General features: G+C 44.8%; 1 protein-coding gene and 1 long non-coding RNA gene across 3 annotated transcripts in view; one reads left to right on the top strand and one right to left on the bottom strand.

Annotated features, from left to right (window-relative positions):
* The window catches only part of LOC121441458, a 40,656-nt gene extending 25,566 nt beyond the window's left edge, over positions 1-15,090 (bottom strand). For both annotated transcript variants that reach the window (XR_005973463.1, XR_005973462.1), the window contains exon 1: positions 15,042-15,090. This is a non-coding gene — a long non-coding RNA (uncharacterized LOC121441458). The remainder of the gene's footprint in view (positions 1-15,041) is intronic.
* A 59-nt stretch (positions 15,091-15,149) lies between these two features.
* On the top strand, positions 15,150-18,835 carry LOC121441456 (tubulin alpha-1A chain). Its single transcript, XM_041642645.1, has 4 exons — positions 15,150-15,288; positions 16,852-17,074; positions 17,200-17,348; positions 17,652-18,835. The coding sequence occupies exons 1-4, from the start codon at positions 15,286-15,288 to the stop codon at positions 18,630-18,632; spliced, it is 1,356 nt and encodes a 451-aa protein (XP_041498579.1). The 5' UTR covers positions 15,150-15,285; the 3' UTR covers positions 18,633-18,835.
* Positions 18,836-21,348: the final 2,513 nt, after the last annotated feature.

Below are 21,348 nucleotides of genomic sequence, written 5' to 3'. Positions count from 1 at the left end.
TACCAGGCATTTTGCTCTGTAGCCCAGGCAGTCCTTAGATTTATGACCTTTTTGGGCTGGAGAGATGGCTCAGAGGTTAAGAGCAGTGACTGCTCTTCCGGAGGTCCTGAGTTCAATTCTCAGCAACCACATGGTGGCTCACAACCATCTGTAATGAGATCTGGTGTCCTCTTCTGGTCTGCAGGCATACATGGAGGCTGATCACTGTGTACTTAATAAATAATTCTTTAAAAAAAAAAAAAAGATTTATGACCTTTTTACCTCAGTTATACAGGATTGTGTCAAGGGGCCTAGCATGTTTTGTAGTTTTTGTTTTGTTTGTGTGTTTAAGACAGTCTTGCTGTGTAGACCAGGTTGGCCTGGAACTGGCTACTGTTTACTCCAGTTTGTTCACTTTGAGATCCACCTGCCTTTGCCTCCTGCATGCTGGAATTAAAGGCACATGCCACAGCAGTAGGACCTCTTCCCCCCGCAAGATGTTTTCTTAAAGCAGCGCTCACCAAGGTAAGCCTAGGCGACCTTATTCAGTCTTCATGTGCGCTACCCTATTCTTGTTAGTTCTCAGAATTTGATACTATCTATAATCACCCCTGTTTGAAGATGACAAAATTGAGGCATAAAGGTTTAGATATTTCGCCAAAAGTCACCAAGTAAATAACAGAGGCAGAGTTCAAGCCCGCACAGTGGAATTCTAACTGCCATAGGCTTTCTGCTCTGAGTTTTCATTCCTTCATTTAAACAGGTTTTTTTTAATGTGTATGAGTGTTTGCCTGCACATATGTCTGTACATCCTGTGTGTGCCTGGTACCACAGAAAGACAGAAGAAAACAGATCCCCTGAAACAGGAGCTAGATAAGATTGTGGGCTGCCCTGTGGGTGCTGGGAATACAATACGGGTCCACCACAAGAGCTATCTTTCCAGCCCCAGCTGCCTTTTAGAAACTGCCTTTAGAATTTACATTTTATTTATATATTTATATTTTTTCCATGATATTTATAGAGCTCTACATTTTTCTCTGCTCCCCTCCCTGCCTTTCCTCTCTCTCCTTTAATCCTCCCCCAAGGTTCCCATGCTCCCAATTTACTCAGGAGATCTTGTCTTTTTCTACTTTCTACTTCCTATGTAGATTAGATCTATGTAAGTCTCTCTTAGTGTCCGCATTGTTGTCTAAGTTCTCTGGGATTGTGGTTTGTAGGCTGGCTTTCTTTACTTTATGTTTAAAAACCACCTATGAGTGAGTACATGTGATAATTGTCTTTCTGTGTCTGGGTTACCTCACTCAAAAGAATGTTTTCTTTTTTTTTTTTTTTTTTTTTTTGGTTTTTTCGAGACAAGGTTTCTCTGTGGTTTTGGAGCCTGTCCTGGAACTAGCTCTTGTAGACCAGGCTGGTCTCGAACTCACAGAGATCTGCCTGCCTCTGCCTCCCGAGTGCTGGGATTACAGGCGTGTGCCACCACGGCCCGGCAAAAGAATGTTTTCTAGTTTCATCCATTTTCCTGCAAAATTCAAGCTGTTGTTATTTTTTTTCTGCTATGTAGTACTCCACTGTGTAAATGTAACACATTTTCTTTATCCATTCTTTGATCGAGGGGCATTTAGGTTGTTTCCAGGTTCTGGCTATGACAAACAATGCTGCTATGAACACAGTTGAGCACATGTCCTTGTGGTACGATTGAGCATCCTTTGGATATATACCCCAAAGTGGTATTACTGGGTCTTGAGGAAGGTTTTTTCCTAATTTTCTGAGAAATCGCCACACTGACATCCAAAGGGGGGTTGAACCAGCTTGCATTCCCACCAGCAATGCAAAAGCGTTCCCTTTTCCCCACAACCTCTCTAGCATAAGTTGTCATCAGTGTTTTTGATTTTGGCCATTCTGACAGGTGTAAGATGGAATCTCAGAGTTGTTTTGATTTTCATTTCTCTGATGACTAAGGATGTTGAACATTTCCTTAAATGTCTTTCAGCCATTTTAGATTCCTCTGTTGAGAGTTCTCTGTTTAGGTCTGTACTCCATTTTTTTTTTATTGGATTATGTGATCTTTTAGTGTGTGTTTATATGGTTACACTGGTGCTCACATAAGCACACATATGGCACAGCTTGCTTCTGGAGATCAGAGAACAAATTTTGTGCTGTGGTTTCCAGGGATCTAACTCAGTTCATCGGTGTCGGCAGCAAGCATTTTTATACCCCCTACCCAAGTCGGTTGTTCAGACTCTTTCTTATGCTTTCGGTTAAAGCCGGCAGCAGCAGAACATGTATAATATCTTAATCAATCTCCTTCCCAACATCTTCCCATTGCTCTCCAGTGAGGACGTATCGCTGAGCCATTTATGTGAGGCCACCATTTTACACAGATTGTCAATGAACACAAAATTGATGGCCCGCATAAAGCCACTGGGGATAACAGAAGTTGGATGTTTTGCAGTGATTTTTATCTCTGGTGCTTCTGACACTGGCTCTGGGTTTAGGCAAACAGAGGCTCTGAAGGACCTTGCAACAGTATCCCAGAGCTTCCTGATTGCTAGCAACAGTAACAACATAGAGCCCCAGAGAGTCAGTCTTTTACAGGGCACTAGGAAGCCTGGAGCTGGGTTTCTTATTTCAGACACAACTGAGGGAGAGGGCAACAGCTGCTTCCTTCCTGTTTTCTTGGCACCCATTTATTTACCTACTCATTTATTTAATTATTTAATCATAGGTGTGGAGGTTGAAGGACAACTTTGGTGAGTTGATCTTCTTGTTCCACCATGTGGATCACTGAATTGAGCACAGGCTCGGCAGCAGGTGACTTTCCCACTGAGTCTCATCTCGATTTCCCCTACCCTTCTTTTTAATTTTAAATAGTTTTTTGCATATGATATATTTTGATCATGTTTTCCCTTCCCCCAATTCTTCCCAGATCATCCCCACCTACCTAACTTTATGTTATTTCTCTCTTTCCAAAACAAACAAAAACAATAAAACAAAAATGCCAAAACAAAACTAAATTATTTTATTTATAAACTTTATTATATTTATATACTTTATTATATTTATAAAGTGTCCCCCCACAAAAACAAATAGGGAGTCCATTTTGTGTTGGCTATTTTTGGGCACCCTGGAGTGTGGTTGATATACCCAATGACAGGCCATTGGAAAAAATTGATTTTCCCTTTGCCAGCTATTGGTCTTTGCAAATAGCTTCTTAGTTAGGGATGCGATCCAGTGTCCACATCCCCCCTCTCTGTGCTAGAACCCTGTTTGACTTGAAGCTATGCAGGCCCTGGGCATGGATAGTCACATGTTTCCCAGGAAGGTCTCAAACTCAATTTGTATCTGCACCCCAGCTACCTACCTCCCCTTCTCCCTGCTGCCTCCCCCTCTCCTTGCTACCTCCTCCCTCCCTGCTGCCTCCCTCTCCTGGGTGTGCCCTTAGTCTGGTCTAAATGGTGTTGCGGACTGAGCTAGTCAGGCAGTCCATGAGCCAGGCTGCAGCCTCTAGACTTGCCTTGGGCTTTTTAAAGCACCGCAAACAGCTTTGTAATTGTCAGTCTTCTATGAGCACGGCTATTGCTCTACTCTCCTGTATACATTTAGGAATGGGAACTGGAAGATTTCTCCCAATTTCTTCCTAATTTGTTTTTCAGATAAGGCAGAAGTATGCAGAAGATGAAATTCAGAGTGGCAGTTTAAGGTTTTTCCATGACTCATGCAAGGAAATTGCATTGGAACTTCTCCTTGCAGCCCACACTCTCCCTTCCAATCCTTCCTAGCTGCTGCTTTCATTCCTGGACCACTGGGCTCCTGGCTCTCCCTAACCTTTTTATCTGACATGAACTGTTTTCTCTTTTGCCTGAAGCTGTCAAGTCAGGTGACAAGAAAGGTATGGTTAAATTGAGAATTACCCCCAACCTTGCTAGCTCATCTCCTAGCAACTGTATGGTTTGTTGCTTAGCAACATGAGAGGTGAGAGAGCAACTGCTCTTACAAATCTAAAAATACAGAGAAAACAGTTTTTAAAAAGAAGCAGTGGGCTTCTTTACTAAAATATCCTGAATACAGAGACAACCTTAGAAGCTTGCCTGGGGAGAAACCCTGCACCTCTGACGATGTTCACCCTGGAACAATCTGCTGTTCACAGAAGCAGGGGACAAACATGCAGCCATTTAAAGTCTCTCTGTTCAGTGTGTCCATAACCAGGGCTTATGAACCTGGGAGGGGAGAGCTGCTGAGATGGCTCCCGAGATAAAGGCGCTTGCCACTAGACCAGATGATCCATGGAACCCACAGCTATTCCCGGATCTCTGTGTGGGTGCTATGGACACACATGAAACCCTCACACATTAATTAAATAAATGTATTTTTTTGTTTTGTTTTGTTTTTCAAGACAGGGTTTCTCTGTAGCTTTGGAGCCTGTTCTGTAGACCAGGCTGTCTTGTAGACCAGGCTGGCCTCACACTCACAGAGATCTGCCTGCCTCTGCCTCCCGAATGCTGGGATTAAAGGCCTATGTCACCACCAACCGGCTTTTGTTTTGTTTTTAATTCAAGTTCGGGGGCTGTAGAGATGGCTCAGTAATTAAGGTCACTGGCTGCTCTTGAACCTGAATTCAATTCTTTTATTTTGGTTTTTATCCTCCCAGCCACCCACTTGAGACAGGGTTTCTCTGTGTAGTCCTGGCTGTTCTGAAACTCATTCTGTAAACCATGCTGGTCTCCAATGTAGGGGCCAGCCATGATAAACTAAATAGAAACAGACCACCCAAAGAAAGTTCTTACTTCCAACTATTATCACCTGCCAGTGTAGGACTCAGCCAACCTGAGTCTCAGTAGTTTACCCTGAAGCAGTACCTCGTTGCAAGAAGAACCACAGACTGAGATTACCGGAGCGCCACCCAAGAACAGACCATCCAAAGGAAATTCTTAAGGTTCCAACCGGTGTAGATAGGATCACCTGCCAGCACACTCACCAGGACACCCCTAGAAAAAATGTCACCCAGTCACGGGTCCTGAACCTTAGAAATCCCTCACCCCCACCTTTACTACCATAAAAACCCAACTCTGCGCTCGGGGCTCTCCGATTACTCCAATACATTGGACATATGGAGGGACAGAGTTTGCAGACTTGCATAAAACAAAGGCTCTTTGCTTTTACATATGGGACTCAGTCTCCTTGTTGGTTTTTCGGGGACTCCAACTCACTGAGATTCTCCTGCCTCTGCCCCCTGAGTGCTGGGATTAAAGGTATGCACTACCACCACCCAGTCCCAGCTCCATTCTTTTTTTTAAAAAAATATTTATTTATTGATTATGTATACAATATTCTGTCTGTGTGTGTTTGCAGACCAGAAGAGAGCACCAGACCCCATTACAGATGATTGTGAGCCACAATGTGGTTGCTGGGAATTGAACTCAGGACCTTTGGAAGAGCAGGCAATGCTCTTAACCACTGAGCCATCTCTCCAGCCCCCCCCCCCAGCTCCATTCTTAATCTATTTTTAAATCTAAAAGAAGATGGAGAGGGGGCTGGAGAGATGGCTCGGAGGTTAAGAGCATTGCCTGCTCTTCCAAAGGTCCTGAGTTCAATTCCCAACAACCACATGGTGGCTCACAACCATCTGTAATGGGGTCTAGTGCCCTCCTCTGGCCTGCAGGCATACACACAGACAGAATATTGTATACACAATAAATAAGTAAATAAATAAATATTTTTAAAAAAAGACGATGGAGAAATATTTTTTTATTTATTTATTTATTATGTATACAGTGTTCTATATGCCTGCAGGCTGGAAGAAGGCACTATATCTCATCTTGGATGGTAGTGAGCCACCATGTGGTTGCTGGGAGTTGAACTCAGGACCTTTGGAAGAGCAGCCAGCCCTCTTAACCTCTGAGCCATCTCTCCAGCCCGAGAAATATTTTTTTTTTTTTTTTGTAGTTTTTCGAGACAGGGTTTCTCTGTAGCTTTGGAGCCTGTCCTGGAACTAGCTCTTGTAGACCAGGCTGGTCTCGAACTCACAGAGATCCGCCTGCCTCTGCCTCCCGAGTGCTGGGATTAAAGGCGTGCGCCACCACCGCCCGGCTCCGAGAAATATTTTTCTTAAACATCCCCTTAAACTGATGCAGTGACTCATGTCTATAATCCTAGCATTTGGGATGTAGAGGCAGGAAGGAAAGTGATTCAAGACCAGCCTGGACTACATGAAACCATGTCTCAAAACAAAACAGGACCTGGGATGTGGTTTAACAGGTAAAGGAACTGTCTATCAAGCCTCAAAACCTGACTTTGAGGTCCGGGACCCTGACAGTTGAAAGAACTGACTCCTTAAGTTATCCTTTGACTTTTGGGGAGCTCCATGGCATGTGCATCCACATGTAAACACACAACAAGTGGATGAATGTAAAACAAACAAGCCCCTAAGGCCAGCATCACTGGGAGTTGTAGATTTTGGGATTATTATCATAAAGGGGGCTGTAATGGTCTGTTCTGTCCCTTTAAGAGACAAGCCACGCCCACTCCCTCCCAGTCCACCAAGGTAAGCTGATCTTCAGCTTCTAGTCCCTTCCTTTTCAGTCTCTCTCCCAGAGAGGTAGCTGCTTCTGTGGCTCCCCACCACCCCCGTTACTCTCTTTCTCTCTCTCTCTCTGTCTCTTTCTCTGCTCTTCTCCCTTTCTCCCCTTTCCCCTCCATAATCCACTAAATAAATATCCAACCTCACTCTGAATGGTGTGCCCATTGGTCTGTCTCTCACCCGCCACATGGCTCCCTGCCTGGGATCAGCCGCCTTTGGAGACCTATGGCGTGGTCTTGTGGCATGCCCATCTGTCTGTCTCTCCTTGTGAGGAAGAACTGGCACTCTGGACCACTCGGACACCATTCAGAAGCATGGCCACTGTTTGAATTTTCATATTGGTGAAGGTTGGAATGATAACCAAAAGCCTCGGGTACTTGAACTCTGGTCCCCAGTGTTTGGCTTTGGCGCTGTTTGGGGAGGTTATGAAAACTTTACAAGTATGGCCTTGCTAGAAGTCCCTGGGCTTTGAGCCTTGCCCCACTTCCAATGGGCTCTGCTTCAAGTTTGAGGTTGAAAGTGTGACTTCTCAGCTTTGGTGTCTGCTGCTATGCCTTCTGGCCATTGGGGCTCTTCCTCTGCAGCTAAACCAAAATAAACCCTTTCTTTTATGTGTTACTTTAGGTCCTGGTGTTTTTCACAGTACCACAAAAGAAAACTAACACAATGTTTAAAGATGGACCCCAAACCAAACATTCTGCCACATTGTGTCTTCCACTGGGCCCTCTGACTAACAAACTCGGCAAGCTTCACAAGTTCCTCATTTGCTCTGCCTGCATTTTTTTTTTTGATATTTTTGGGTTTTTTTTTTTTTTTTTTGGAGACAGGGTTTCTCTGTGTAGCCCTGGCTGTCCTGGCACTCGCTCTGTAGACCAGGTTGGTCTCACACTCACAGAGATCTGCCTGCCTCTGCCTCCCAAGTGCTTGGATTAAAGTTGGGTATGCCCCACCATCACCCAGCTCCGCAAGTGTTCTTTTTTTTTTTTTTTTTTTTTTGGTTTTTTGAGACAGGGTTTCTCTGTGGTTTTGGAGCCTGTCCTGGAACTAGCTCTTGTAGACCAGGCTGGTCTTGAACTCACAGAGATCTGCCTGCCTCTGCCTCTGCCTCTGCCTCCCAAGTGCTGGGATTAAAGGCGTGCGCCACCACCGCCTGGCCGCAAGTGTTCTTAAGGTGATCTTTAGATATAGCTGACAGAACTTAATATTGGTTGGGATCAATTTAAGCAAATATAATGACATATTTTCCATAGTGCAAGGAAGGGGCTGGGGGACGACTCAGACAGTAATGTGCTTGCCACACAAGCACGAACACCTAGACCATAAAGCCAGGTCCAGTGGCACATGCCTGTAATCTCAGCACTGGGGAAATAGACACGGTACGAGAAGAGCTTTGGGGATCATTGACCAGGCAAAGTTTGGGGAGGAATGTGAGAAACCAGTGCTGGGTGTGGGGGAGGGGAGTCTGGCCTTGCCTTTGATTACAGTTAAATCCCTGTAGCCAGAGCACCGTGGAAACCTTCCCAGTCTGCCACCTAATTTCCATCTGCTTTGCAGAACAAAGGGAGCCGGACAAAGGTGGCTCAAGAGTGTGCATAATTTAAGTCAATGAAGTGCGACTAAACTATAAATTGTGATTTACAAACTGGGATTCCAGCTGGCTGGGGAAACGGCTCAGCTCGCGAGGTCCTTGCCTCTGCTGCAGGAATCTCTGAATTTGATTCCCCAGCACCAAGTAAAACTGGGTGTGGTAGTACAAGTCTGTAACCGTGGCACTCAGGAGCGCAGACGGGAGGTTCAGAGTTGTCCAAGATTATCCTTGAGGCTAGCTTGAGGTACCGGAGACTCGCAAGAAGATAAGAAGAGGGAGGATGGAGAGAATGGAGAGAGAGAGGAGGAGGGAGAGGAGGAGGAGTGGTTTAGTTTATAAACTAAAGGAGAACAGGGAACAGTTTAAAAGAATAGAGTGGTTGCCGGCAGTAGTAGTGCATGCCTTTAATCCCAGCCCTCGGAGGCAGAGGCAGGTGGATCTTAAGTTCGAGGCCAGCTTGGTCTACAGAGCGAGTTCCAGGACAGCCAGGGCTACACAGAGAAACCTTAAGGGGTGAGGGTGGGGATTAGAGTGTAGTTTAGCACTGACTGCACCTCAGTGAGTGACTTTAAGAGTCTTTTTAATTTTTATTTACTCATTTGTTTGTTTGTTTTGGTGAAAATAGCTATTCCAGCACTAGTATGATTCATAGATGACAGTTTTATTTTTTGCTGGGAATGGAACCCAGGGCATTGTCATGGAATATTAGCTGTTTAAAAAAAAAATGAAATCATGAAATTCAAACGTAAATGAATGGAACTAGAAAAAAAAGTCATTCTGAGTGAGGTCTAGCAAACCCAGAAAGACAAATATGGTATGTATTCACTTATATGTGGATATCAGCCATTAGGTCAATGATATTCAAGCTACAATCCAATCCATAGAACCACAGAGGTTAGGTACAGAGTAAAGGACTAGGAGATGAGTACAGACACATCTCATTAGGAAAGGGAAATAGAATAGTTGCCATGCGGATGGTGGCACACACCTTTATCAACACTTGGGAGGCAAAGGCAGGTGAATCTATGTGAGTTTGAGGCCAGCCTGAACTACAGAATGAGTTCCAAGACTGTCAGGACTGTTACATAGAAAAATTCTGCCTTGAAGAACAAAGAACAAAAACAAATAAAAGGGATAGTTATGGATGGATGGAGGACAGAACAGGAGGGTAAAAAGGGAGGAGGAGGGGTTAAGGGAGAATAATATGGGGAGAGGTAGTAAAATTAAGGGTCATTTGAAGAGTAGTACGGATACCTAATACAGTAGAAACTTCCTAAAATATATACCTATATGAAGACAAGCTAAATGAAATCGCAAAAAAAAAAAAAAAAAAAAAAAAGGGAGCCGACCCCCTACCTGATATCTTTTGTCACAAATGAATCTTCCTGTACCAGGACTGGGTTACATCTAATTGAGTTGTTGGTCAAAGGGGTACCATGGGAATCCCCTTACTATGTGACTAAGACTGACGACCAGATCCCATTGCTGAAGACAACACCTACACAACTCATTGAACATGGAGAAGTCAAGCTGGTGCCTCCATAGAGTCTTCATCCCTATGTTCTAGCATCTTTGATACACTCTCAAAAGAGACATGAAAACACCACCTAGTGCCACAAACTACAACGTTGTCCTGCCTGCAAGATGTACTAGACAGTGGTTCTCAACCTTTCTAATGCTTCGACCCTTTAATACCGTTCCTCATGTGTGGACCCCCAACACAGAATTATTTCTGTTGATACTTCATAACTAATTAGCAACTGTTATGAATCATAATGTAAACATCTGTGTTTCCCAATGGTCTTAGGTGATCCCTGTGCAAGGATCATTTGACCCATGGGTTTAGAACCACTGTGCTAGGGCAATAGTGCCACAAAGCTTGTGGAAGTATCCAACCAGTATCTGACTTTACTTAAGGTCTACTTCATGAGGTGGAATCCATACCAGACATTGTTTAAGAAATCAAGAACCGCCGGGCGGTGGTGGCGCACACCTTTAATCCCAGCTCTCCGGAGGCAGAGGCAGGCGGATCTTTGTGAGTTCGAGACCAGCCTGGTCTACAGAGCTAGTTCCAGGACAGGCTCCAAAACCACAGAGAAACCCTGTCTCGAAAAACCAAAAAAAAAAAAAAAAGAAAAAGAAATCAAGAACCTGGGATTAGATAATCCAAGGATCCAAGGACCTAGGGTAAAACCAAATACCACTGGTCTTCAACAAAACAAAGCCAATTGCAATAAAATGACAGCTAATTTTGTCATTTGTTGGTGCAAGCCTGGACTCCCAGCACTTAGGAGGCAGAGGCAGGTGGATCTCAGTGAGCTCGAGGCCAGCCTGGTCTACCAGAGCGAGTTCCAGTACAGCTAGGACTATCACAGAAAAAAAAAGACTCCTAATGATATTTTGCTATATTCATACTCAGTGCCTTGCTCAGCCATCATCAGAAAAGCTTCCTCCTGCGGCTGATGGGAACAAAGACAGCCAGACATTATGTGAATTGAGAGACCTAGAACACTGAGCCAACAGTACATCTCCATGAACTCTGTCCCCTCAGGGCTCAGGGAACCCCATGGAAGAGGAAGCAGAGAGTGTAAGAGCCCAGAGGGGATGGAGGACACCAAGAAAACAAGGACCTTTAAATCAACATGACCAAAGCACACTGGAATTCACACAGAACTGCACAAAAGCTGCTAACTGGCTTGCTCCTTCTGGCTTACCTTTCTCTTGCCTAGGAATGGGGCCACCCACAATAGGCACTAGCAATTAACAAAATGCCTCACAGATATAGATAACCACTGACCAATCTGATTAAAGCAATCTTTCAGTTGACATTTCCTCCTCCCGTGTGACTCTAAGTCTGTATAAGTTGACAGTTGAAGATAACTATGACATTCCACCCCACTCCCATTCCAGTCAACCTTGACACATAAACACGGCACTTCAAACCATAACCTTTCAACACTCTAAAAGTCTAAGATCTCAAAAAGAGAAGAAAATAAAATTAAATTTAAAAAGCCCAAAATCTTTTAAAAATTCTAATGTCGGGGGCTGGAGAGATGGCTCAGTGGTTAAGAGCACTGACTGCTCTTCCAGAGGTCGAGAGTTCAATTCCCAGCAACCACATGGTGGCTCACAACCATCTGTAATGAGATCTGGCGCCCTCTTCTGGCATGTGGGCATGCATGGAGGCAGAATGTTGTATACATAATAAATAAATAAATCTTTAAAAAAAAAAAAAAAAAAAAAAAAAAAAATTCTAATGTCTTATGCTCAGCGGTGGAGGCGCAAGCCTTTAATCCCAGCACTCAGGAGGCAGAGACAGGCGGATCTCTGTGAGTTCGAGGCCAGCCTGGTCTACAGAGTGAGTTCAGAGACAACCAGGGCTGTTACACAGAGAAACCCTGTCTTGAAACCACACCCCTCCCCCGCCGCAAATTCTTACGTCTCTCAACTGTGGACTCCTGTAAAATCAAAAAGAACAAAACAAAACAAAACAACAACAAAAAAAATCAAGCCTCCTAACTCACGTCTTTAATCCAAGAATTTGGGAAGCAGAGGCAGGTAGAACTTTGTGAATTCAAGGCCAGCCATGGTCTACAGTGAATTCCAAGATAGTTAATGCTACACAGTGAGACCTTGTCTCAAAAAAATATACTTTCTTATTCTAACAGGAAAAAACAAGAGCAAATTATAATTAGATCAACATAAAACCAAACCCCAACTATATAAAAAGCTCAGTGTACAGGATCTGGGGCTCACTTAGGAACTTCTGGGCTCCAAAGGGCTTGGGCAGTCTCTCTGCTCTGATTCTGCCATCCACAGCACACTTTGTCTTATTCAGGCTGGATCCATTCTGCAGTTGCCTGCCACTGTCCTTGGTGGACGCCCATGGGCCCAGCATCTACAATGTCTTGGAGTCTCCACTGCAACTGAGGCTGCTCCTTCACCAGTGCCTATTCTGGCCTCGCACAGGGCCAAGTCTCAGGTCCTTTCCATAGCTCCTTCAATCCCCCGTCCTCCACTGCACCTACCATTTTCCACACCGATTTCTAGAACATTTATTTAAAATTGAATGTAATTTAAACTCAGGTGTGCAGCTAGGGATGCAGCTCTGTTGGTAGAGTGCTTGATCGGCATTCATGCAGCCCTGGGTTTAAGTCTCTAGCACCGCATAAAAGCAGGCCTGGTGAGCAGGGCAGTGGTGGTGGTGCTGTATGCCTTTAAAACCAGCGCTCGGGAGTTCGAGGCCAGCCTGGTCTACAAGAGTGAGTTCCAAGACAGGCTCCAAAGCTACACACTACACAGAGAAACCCTGTCTCAAAAAACAAAAACAAAAAACAAAACAAAACAAAAAAACAGGCCTGGTGTTAAAGGCCTATTGTCTCAGCACTTGGGAGCAGGAGGATCACAAGTTGAAGGCTGAAGGTCATTCTCAGCTGTATTGAAAGTCTGAGGCCAGACTAGAATCGATGAGACTTTGGGGAGATGGCTCAGTGGGTAAGATACTTGCCATGAAAGTGTGAAGACCCAAGTCTGGGTCTCTAGAAGCCACAAAAACCTGAGAGGTTAATAGTAAAGAAGACAGAGATCCTGTGCTAAAGGTGGAAGGTGAGGGTTCACACTTCAGGCTACCCTCTGACCTCTGCATGAGTATATGCTTTTAAGGGTCATTCTTATTCAAACTACCAGTGTGTGTGTGTGTGTGTGTGTGTGTGTGTGTGTGTGTGTCTGTGTCTGTGTCTCTGTGTCTGTGTGTCTGTGTGTGTTTGGTAATTTCATACATGAATACATTCCAACTCTGGAGAAATTGGAATTTCTTCTTACAAGTTCACACACATACATGCACACACAAAGAAATATGTGTAATAAATGCAGTAATTTTTAATTGTGACAATATTTTCAATAAAGTATTTATCATGTCCTATCTTCTCTATGCCATTTTTTAAATGAAGCAGAGTTGGGTTTATTAAGGGGCTTTAAAACAGATTTTAAACATGAGAGTAAGGAGAGAAGCAGAAGCAGTCAGAAAAATACCCAAGAGCATGGGTGTGGCCTTCTTAAGAGAGAGAGCAGCCTGTGAGCTGTGGGCTGCTCTAAGAGAGAGCAGGGGTGGGGGCTTACTAAGACAGAGCAGGGAGGGGTGCAGGCTTCTCTAAGACAGAGCTGCTGTCATTTAATTCTTATCTTTGCTGAATGTACTTACAGAGTAGAAGCAGTTAAATCATCTTTGCTCCGGTTTCTTTATTAAATTCCCCTTTTATTTCCTAAAATGATGGACAGGGTAGGGATTGTTTCTCCTATGAAATATGCAAGAAGTAAACAAATGATTCGTGTGTGGGTTTTATTGATATGGAGATTTCCACAAGACATTCAAACAAGAAAAGCAGAGCTGTGCATGGCAGGCTGGAAGAATTCGCAGCCACCATTGTTACCTCACAACCTGCAGCTGCTCGCTTCCCAAGGCTCTCCCTCCCACCCCTGCTCCTTGCCAGCCCAGCGGGAATGAATGGGCTCCATAGAGCAGTGGAAATAGTGCTGCTGACAACCAAGGCTCCGCTATGAAAACTAAAAGGGAAGTCATCTGTCAAAATCCAAGTTTTAGCTTGGCGCCCAAACAAATATCTCTTTACCTCTGAATTTTTATCCAGCAAATGTTCAGTGATCTGCAGCTCAGAGCCTTTCTCTAGATGATCCTCGCTGATAATGGAGGCTTTCTAAATAGCAGAAGAATGGCACTGTAATCCATTTCCTAGGGGTGACAGCAAGGCATTTTTGTCCCAAGAGGTGACTGAGCAACAACCACAGTCGCCAGCTGAATAGCAGTGGTGTGAGCAGTTACTGTTCCCACAGTTGGGTTTCCACCCAACTGCAGAAGCGGCTATTTACGGAATTTAGGGAACTACGGAAAACGAACTGCAGTCGGGCTGACATTGCACAGTTGTCTGGGGATGGAAACCACGTTACAAAATGGTTTCCTTTTATATTATATAATTCTCCTCTTTTAATTTGGTGTCTCGGTTATTTTTTTCTTGATATCACCCTTCCAGCAAAAAGAGCATTGCAGAAATAAAAGCCCACTTGAAGAAAGAGCTGGTTTTTAAACTCAATTCTTTCTCCTTATGCTTTCTGAATCTTGTGTTAGAAAGAATGGCTCATTTCTAGGGATAAGACATCACAGGCTGGGGTGGGGGATGGGGTGGTGGGAGTGGGCATGGAAGAGTGATGGAATATTATCAGTAAAGAAAGTTCTCTAGTAAACTATTAAATTCTGTTTTTATGTTATTTCTGTTTTGTTCTCTTTTGCTTCTTGAGACATGATCTAACACTATAATCCAGGCTGGCCTCAAACTAGCTGCAATCCTCCAGCCTCAGCTTTCTCAAGGTTGGGATTTATATGTTTGAGCCACTAAAGCCTTGAATTGCAGATCTTCCTGCCTCTGACTCCCACGTGCTGTTGGAGTTACAAGGGTGACCTATTCATCCTGGGCTTCTGAATCTTGTTCCGATAACAGCAATAATTGTAAAAATCAGCATTTACCAGGCCATTTTGAGCATCGTTCCCATCTTCTCTGCTATTTTTTAAAAAGCAATTAAAGATATTGGATCCTGATAGAATGTAGTCAAATTTAGTGTACTATGAATGAAAAACTGGAATTTTCCATTAAAAAAATCTCAATATAAATTCTGTGATTAAGTGTTGGGGAAAACCTTAGATTATTTTAACTATAGTTTAAGGTTTAAACCATGTATAATCATCCAGCCCCTATTTTCTTTCTTCCCTTTCCTCCCCTCCCCAACCCCACCCCATAATGGATGCTCGGCTAGTTGCCTTTGCTCAGCCTTTGTCTGAAGGATGCAAAGTCTACGGATGCTAGGGGGAAGGGGTGGGGGAGAGATTACCTCATACCATGTCGCTTGCACCAATCACCACTCTCCTGTCACGGCTTCTCTGGGCAGACAGAGGGGTCTGGACCAACAGGAAAAGGCCAAGGCCCATCCCCATGGTGACTGAGCTGTATATAAGGAGCTGCATCCGCCCATGTGCCGCAGGTTCTCTTACATCGACCGCCTAAGAGTCGCGCTGTAAGAAGCAACACCTCCTCCTCGTCTCCGCCATCCTCCGGGAAGCAGGGAAGCAGCAACCATGGTGAGCCACCTTCCTAAGCACTCGGTAGCGGGAGGGAGTCAGTCCCCCGAGATCTACAAGTCACCCCTGAGGGGAAGGTGGTCTCCATGCCTGTTAAATTGAGCTTGGCACGGAGTCCGTAAGTCCCGCCGCCGCACTGCGGATTAGGGAAACGCCCAGACCCGGGGAAGAACAAAGGCGCCGGCGAGTGCTGGTTCGCACTGCCTGGGGTCGCCGGGGCCGGAGCTCAAGCGCGGGATGGGGGGGTATGCTGCGGCGGGCAAGTGGGCAGGGCGGCGGCCGAGCCCGCACTCCAGAAACGCCGCCCCACTTCTGGGAAAATGGTTAGTTTGCGTCGGAACCATGGCAGCCGGTGTCAGGGAGGCGCAGGGGTGGGGTTGTTTGTCTCCTGCTTCCGTGGCGTTTTGGGAGGGGTTCGCCCTCTTTAAACTTCCCTTGGAAGCGGATTTGTATTTTACGTTTTAAAAAATTGTTGTGGAACTGTAGTCTAACAAGAGGTTTTGTTTGCTTGAGTATCAGAAGTACGATTTACTTAATAACGGGGACGTCTCTCTTGGGGGAGGGGTCTGGATGATTGGTGGAAGGACAAAGCCCACTTTGTGAAGGCTGGAGTACCTCGATTGTCAAAACCCGGGGAAACGCCCTTCCCCGCCCGCCCCCCCCCCGCAGACAATGAAAGCAGTAGCTATAAAGGCGATAGAATAATATCTCTACAGACTGCAATAATAGTAATATATTATGTGGTATGTAAAGACTTACCGAATAAAAATACCATTTTCTAGTTTTAAATGTTATCTTTATCGTTAGTGCTTGTTTCTATCTTAGCTTTAAGGATATTTCTGTTCTACATAGTAGAAAAGAATCTGGGAAGCCTTCAGAAAATGATGAAACTGCTGCAAAGAAAAAAATTATAGCTTGTATCCGACTGTCTTTTGTTCTAACACATTTTCAGTAATTCATTAATTCAGGCAACTGGCCCAGACAGGGTCAGGAGGGCTAGGAGACTGAAAGCAGCAAAGAGATCGTATAGACAGCTGCTGGAAATAGAGCTTTCTCTGTTAAATAATGAAACAAAGGGCGCAGACCAGCACCAGGCACAGAAAACGCAGCAATGCAGAAGTCACACTTTGTCTAGCTTCTAACCTCCGAGTACTGATGGGTTCTGAAGATACTCTGCAGAAGGGTGTGGCTCTGGCCTCAGCCACAATACAGATTCCATGCTGAAACACCATATCCTATAAGACGAAACATTCATGTTTACTCATCAGGAAAAGAAGCAACTAAAGTAATGCCAGACAATTATCTTATTTTACAGAATCTGTACTTTTAATATTTTTAAGCTATTCAAGTATGGCTGTGGGAACAATGGGTTTGCAGTATTAAGGTGACATTGCTCAGACCACACCCATTTGCAGTGTTTGTAGCAGGTACTCTTATTGTTTCTGTTATATTGGGGATATGACTCCAAACATATTTCAACACTGTTTGTACTATTAGAAACACTTTAGAAATCTATTAAAATCTAAAATAGAAATACAGTTTAATTTGTTTTTTTTTCCACAGCGTGAGTGCATCTCCATCCACGTCGGCCAGGCTGGTGTCCAGATCGGCAATGCCTGCTGGGAACTCTACTGCCTGGAACATGGCATCCAGCCTGATGGCCAGATGCCAAGTGACAAGACCATTGGGGGAGGAGACGACTCCTTCAACACCTTCTTCAGTGAGACAGGCGCTGGCAAGCACGTGCCCCGGGCAGTGTTCGTAGACCTGGAGCCCACGGTTATTGGTGAGTGGACCAGGGGCTTCCCTGAGGCATTCTGCCGGGGTCACATCCTCAGACCTCTCTTCAGACGCTGAAGGATGAGTGAGCCAGTGTTGGTGGCGGGTGGCTGACTTGTCCTCCTTTTCCAGATGAGGTTCGCACTGGTACCTACCGCCAGCTCTTCCACCCTGAGCAGCTCATCACAGGCAAGGAAGATGCTGCCAATAACTATGCCCGTGGCCACTACACCATTGGCAAGGAGATCATCGACCTCGTCTTGGACAGAATTCGCAAGCTGGTAAATACCATAGATGGGTACATTTAAGGTGCAGTGAGAGGGTTGTGGTGTTGAGTGTGCCAGCCAATTCAATCTTTTTTTTTTTAATTTTATTTATTTATTTATTTATTATGTATACAATATTCTGTCTGTGTCTATGCTCGAAGGCCAGAAGAGGGCACCAGACCCCATTACAGATGGTTCTGAGCCACCATGTGGTTGCTGGGAATTGAACTCAGGACCTTTGGAAGAGCAGGCAATGCTCTTAACCTCTGAGCCATCTCTCCAGCCCCAGCCAATTCAATCTTTCCTTTTGTCTTACAGGCTGACCAGTGCACAGGTCTTCAGGGCTTCTTGGTCTTCCACAGCTTTGGCGGGGGAACTGGCTCTGGGTTCACCTCCCTGCTGATGGAGAGGCTCTCTGTTGATTACGGAAAGAAGTCCAAGCTGGAGTTCTCCATCTACCCCGCCCCCCAGGTTTCCACTGCTGTGGTTGAGCCCTACAACTCCATCCTCACCACCCACACCACCCTGGAGCACTCTGATTGTGCCTTCATGGTGGACAACGAGGCCATCTATGACATCTGTCGTAGGAACCTCGACATTGAGCGCCCTACCTACACTAACCTAAATAGGTTGATAGGTCAAATTGTGTCCTCCATCACTGCTTCCCTCAGATTTGATGGAGCCCTGAATGTTGACCTGACAGAATTCCAGACCAACCTGGTGCCCTACCCTCGCATCCACTTCCCTCTGGCCACATATGCCCCTGTCATCTCTGCTGAGAAAGCCTACCATGAGCAGCTTTCTGTAGCAGAGATCACCAATGCCTGCTTCGAGCCAGCCAACCAGATGGTGAAATGTGACCCTCGCCACGGTAAATACATGGCTTGCTGCCTGCTGTACCGTGGTGATGTGGTTCCCAAAGATGTCAATGCTGCCATTGCCACCATCAAGACCAAGCGTACCATCCAGTTTGTGGACTGGTGCCCCACTGGCTTCAAGGTTGGCATTAATTACCAGCCTCCCACTGTGGTACCTGGTGGAGACCTGGCCAAGGTCCAGAGAGCTGTGTGCATGCTGAGCAACACCACAGCCATCGCTGAGGCCTGGGCTCGCCTAGATCACAAGTTTGATCTGATGTATGCCAAGCGTGCCTTTGTGCACTGGTATGTGGGTGAGGGCATGGAGGAGGGGGAGTTCTCTGAGGCCCGTGAAGACATGGCTGCCCTGGAGAAGGATTATGAGGAGGTTGGTGTGGATTCTGTTGAAGGAGAGGGTGAGGAAGAAGGAGAGGAATACTAAATTAAATGTCACAAAGGTGCTGCTTTTACAGGGAAGTTTATTGTGTTCCAACATAAAAAATGTGGTCTGATCAGCTAATCTGTATGTGGCAATGTGTGCTTTCATACAGTTACTGACTTATGCTTTAAAATGAAGGATTTGTCATAGACCCAAGCCGTCCATTTCACTGATGAATTTTAAATAAAATACTCCCTGTCTTAAAAGTTGTCTTGTGTTTTACATTTGGGTGTGTCCTAGTTTTCATTCTTTTGCTGAGATAAACATCTTGATTGAAAGCAACTTGGGGAGGAAAGGGTTTATTGTATCATACTGACCCTTAAGAGAAGTTGAGGCAGGATCTGAAGCTCGAGCAATAAAGGAGTGCAGTGCTGCTTACTGGTTTGCACACCATTACTCTGTTGCTGGTTTAGTCAACCCAAGACCCCTGCTGGGGTGGCACAGCCTTCAGGGCCGGTAATCAAGAAGATGCCCTCAGATGACCTCTTGTGGAGGCATCTTTTCCCCTCCCGTGACTCGACATTGTGTGAAGTTGACAGACAACCACCACAGGGTATGAAAATTCAGGATTTTGAGAAGACAAAATAATGAACAATATAAAGATTTGGTATACCTTGCTCATCCTAGATAGAGGGGAGAGGAGGGCCTTGGTCTTGCCTGAAGTGAAGTGTCAGGCTTTGTTGACTCCCCATGGGATGGAAGCTTCACCCTTTCTAAGGAGTGGATGAGGTGAGGGCAAGGTAGGGGGAAGCGAGAGGAGGGGAGGGAGTGGGAATGGGGATATTATGTCAAATGAGAAGAGATTATATTAAAAAATTAAAAGATTTGGTGTATGCCTGTAGTAGCAACACTTGGGCGGCAGAGGCAGGAGGACTAAATGGTGACCTGTATAACAAGTTGCAGGCCAGCTTGAGCTACATGAAACCTCAAAAATAACTTTGGAAAATAAATATAAAATACAAATAAGCAGACATGTTGTACACCTTTAATCTTAACACGTAGGCAGAAACAGATGGATCTCTGAGGCCTGTCCACTCTACCTAGCAGGTTCTAGGCCATCCAAGGCTGCAAATGAGACCTGACTTTTAAATATAAATGATAGAATTGCTGCTGGTATCTTACGTAAATGCTACAGTTAATTTTAAGTTATCTTAATATAAGATATATATGTAGTGATTATCACTAGAAGGGAAAGAAAAAGAAAGAGCTAATTGGGAACATAGGGCAGTGAGAATAAAGTATGGCACATGAGGATGGCAATGCCATCCACAGGCACACATGATGAGTTCAAGGTCAGCCTGGTCTACAAAGCAATTATCAGGACAGCCAGGTTGTTATGCAAAGAAATCCTGCCTCAGCAAAAAAGAAAAAAGAAAGACAGAAGGAAGGAAGAAACGAAAAATTAAAAAGATTACGATAAAAAATAAAACATTGTTTTCACTATTTACATTTTCACCTCATTAAAGTTACATAAACTGGTAGGTGGTTTGGTTTCTTCTCCCCGGCCATTCTAGGCAGCACAACTGTCCTTCAACTGTAGGTCTGGACTCCTCAGGCTCCTTGAGCGCACTATTGAGCAGTAACTTTCTGAGTTGAAAGTTGCTAATTCACAGTCAAGGTATTGGTTAACTGCTGACCTTATGCCACTAACAGATGAAATGGTGACTTTTGCAAATGTGTCCTGGGTTTTATAAGCTACTTTCCACACTCCCAGGATTCCTCAGCATGTGCCTCGTGCCACATGTTTCTGCTGCTCACATTTCCCAGAAGACGCCTGTTCTCCAAGCAAGCGCCTCTTCATTTGACCTAAGTCTTTAATCTTTTTTTCCCAAACCCATCTCTAGCTGACTATCATGTTGAAAACCTAATGAATCTATTCAATCTAATGTTAATTAAATCTGAATAACTCTCTAAGGATGTTCTTTTTGCAATACAGGCCAATAAATTCAAAGAAGAAAAGCAGTGTGAAACGTCAGGCGTCAGCATCACCGTTCCCAACAGCTGCGTCGGAAAATGACATTTTATTTATTTGTGTGCATGGGGCCGTGATGTTCATGTCGCAGCAACATGGTTCCAGGGAGTGAGCGCAGGTTGTTGGGCTTGGTGACAGACATCTTCATCTGCTGAGCCATCACACAATCCTAGAAACAGTTTTAGAGTACGGATTTCTCCAAAAATTGAGCCCTACTGTCTGTCCAACTGGGCAGAAGAGCATGCTATCCCTAATACTGTTACATTTCTTTCTGCCCTGAGAAAGTGTATTTTTGTATCAATTGCCTTTTGAATGTACTTTTATCTTGACTCTACCAACTACGAGGGTATAATTGGTAACAGTTACTCAAATTCTCAGCTGTGTATTCATTGGTGAGCCCTTAGAGCTCCAGTAGGTAGCTGGATTTTGTTTGTTTGCTTGCTTGTTTTTATTTTCTCAGACAGGACTATCTTGAACCTCACTATGTAGACCAGGTTGGGCCCAAACTCACAGTTATCTGTCTACCTCTACTTCCTGAGTACTGGGATTAAAGGTTTGTGCTCCCATGTCCAGCCCAAAGGCTAGTTCTGAACCAACATTTATACAAATGGCCTTGGTTAAGTTCAGTGGGACACAAAACACAATACACAGACATGAATGTGAGGGCCAGAGAGGTGGCTCAGTAGGTTAAGGTTTTTATCACAAGTCTGGTGGCCTATGTTCTTTTCTCAAGACCCATGTGGTGGA

The sequence above is a fragment of the Microtus oregoni genome, unplaced genomic scaffold (genome assembly GCF_018167655.1).
Source record: "Microtus oregoni isolate MIOR12 unplaced genomic scaffold, Mior012 000077F_ref0000221, whole genome shotgun sequence".
NCBI classification, from domain to species: Eukaryota; Metazoa; Chordata; class Mammalia; order Rodentia; family Cricetidae; genus Microtus; species Microtus oregoni.
Note: the sequence above shows the minus strand (reverse complement) of the source record. Positions and strands in the feature narration are given on the sequence as shown.

Coding starts and splice junctions, on each gene's coding strand:
- LOC121441456 (XM_041642645.1), top strand. Junction 17,075..17,199: donor CCTGGAGCCCACGGTTATTG/GTGAGTGGACCA, acceptor CTCCTTTTCCAG/ATGAGGTTCGCACTGGTACC. Junction 17,349..17,651: donor TGGACAGAATTCGCAAGCTG/GTAAATACCATA, acceptor TTTGTCTTACAG/GCTGACCAGTGCACAGGTCT.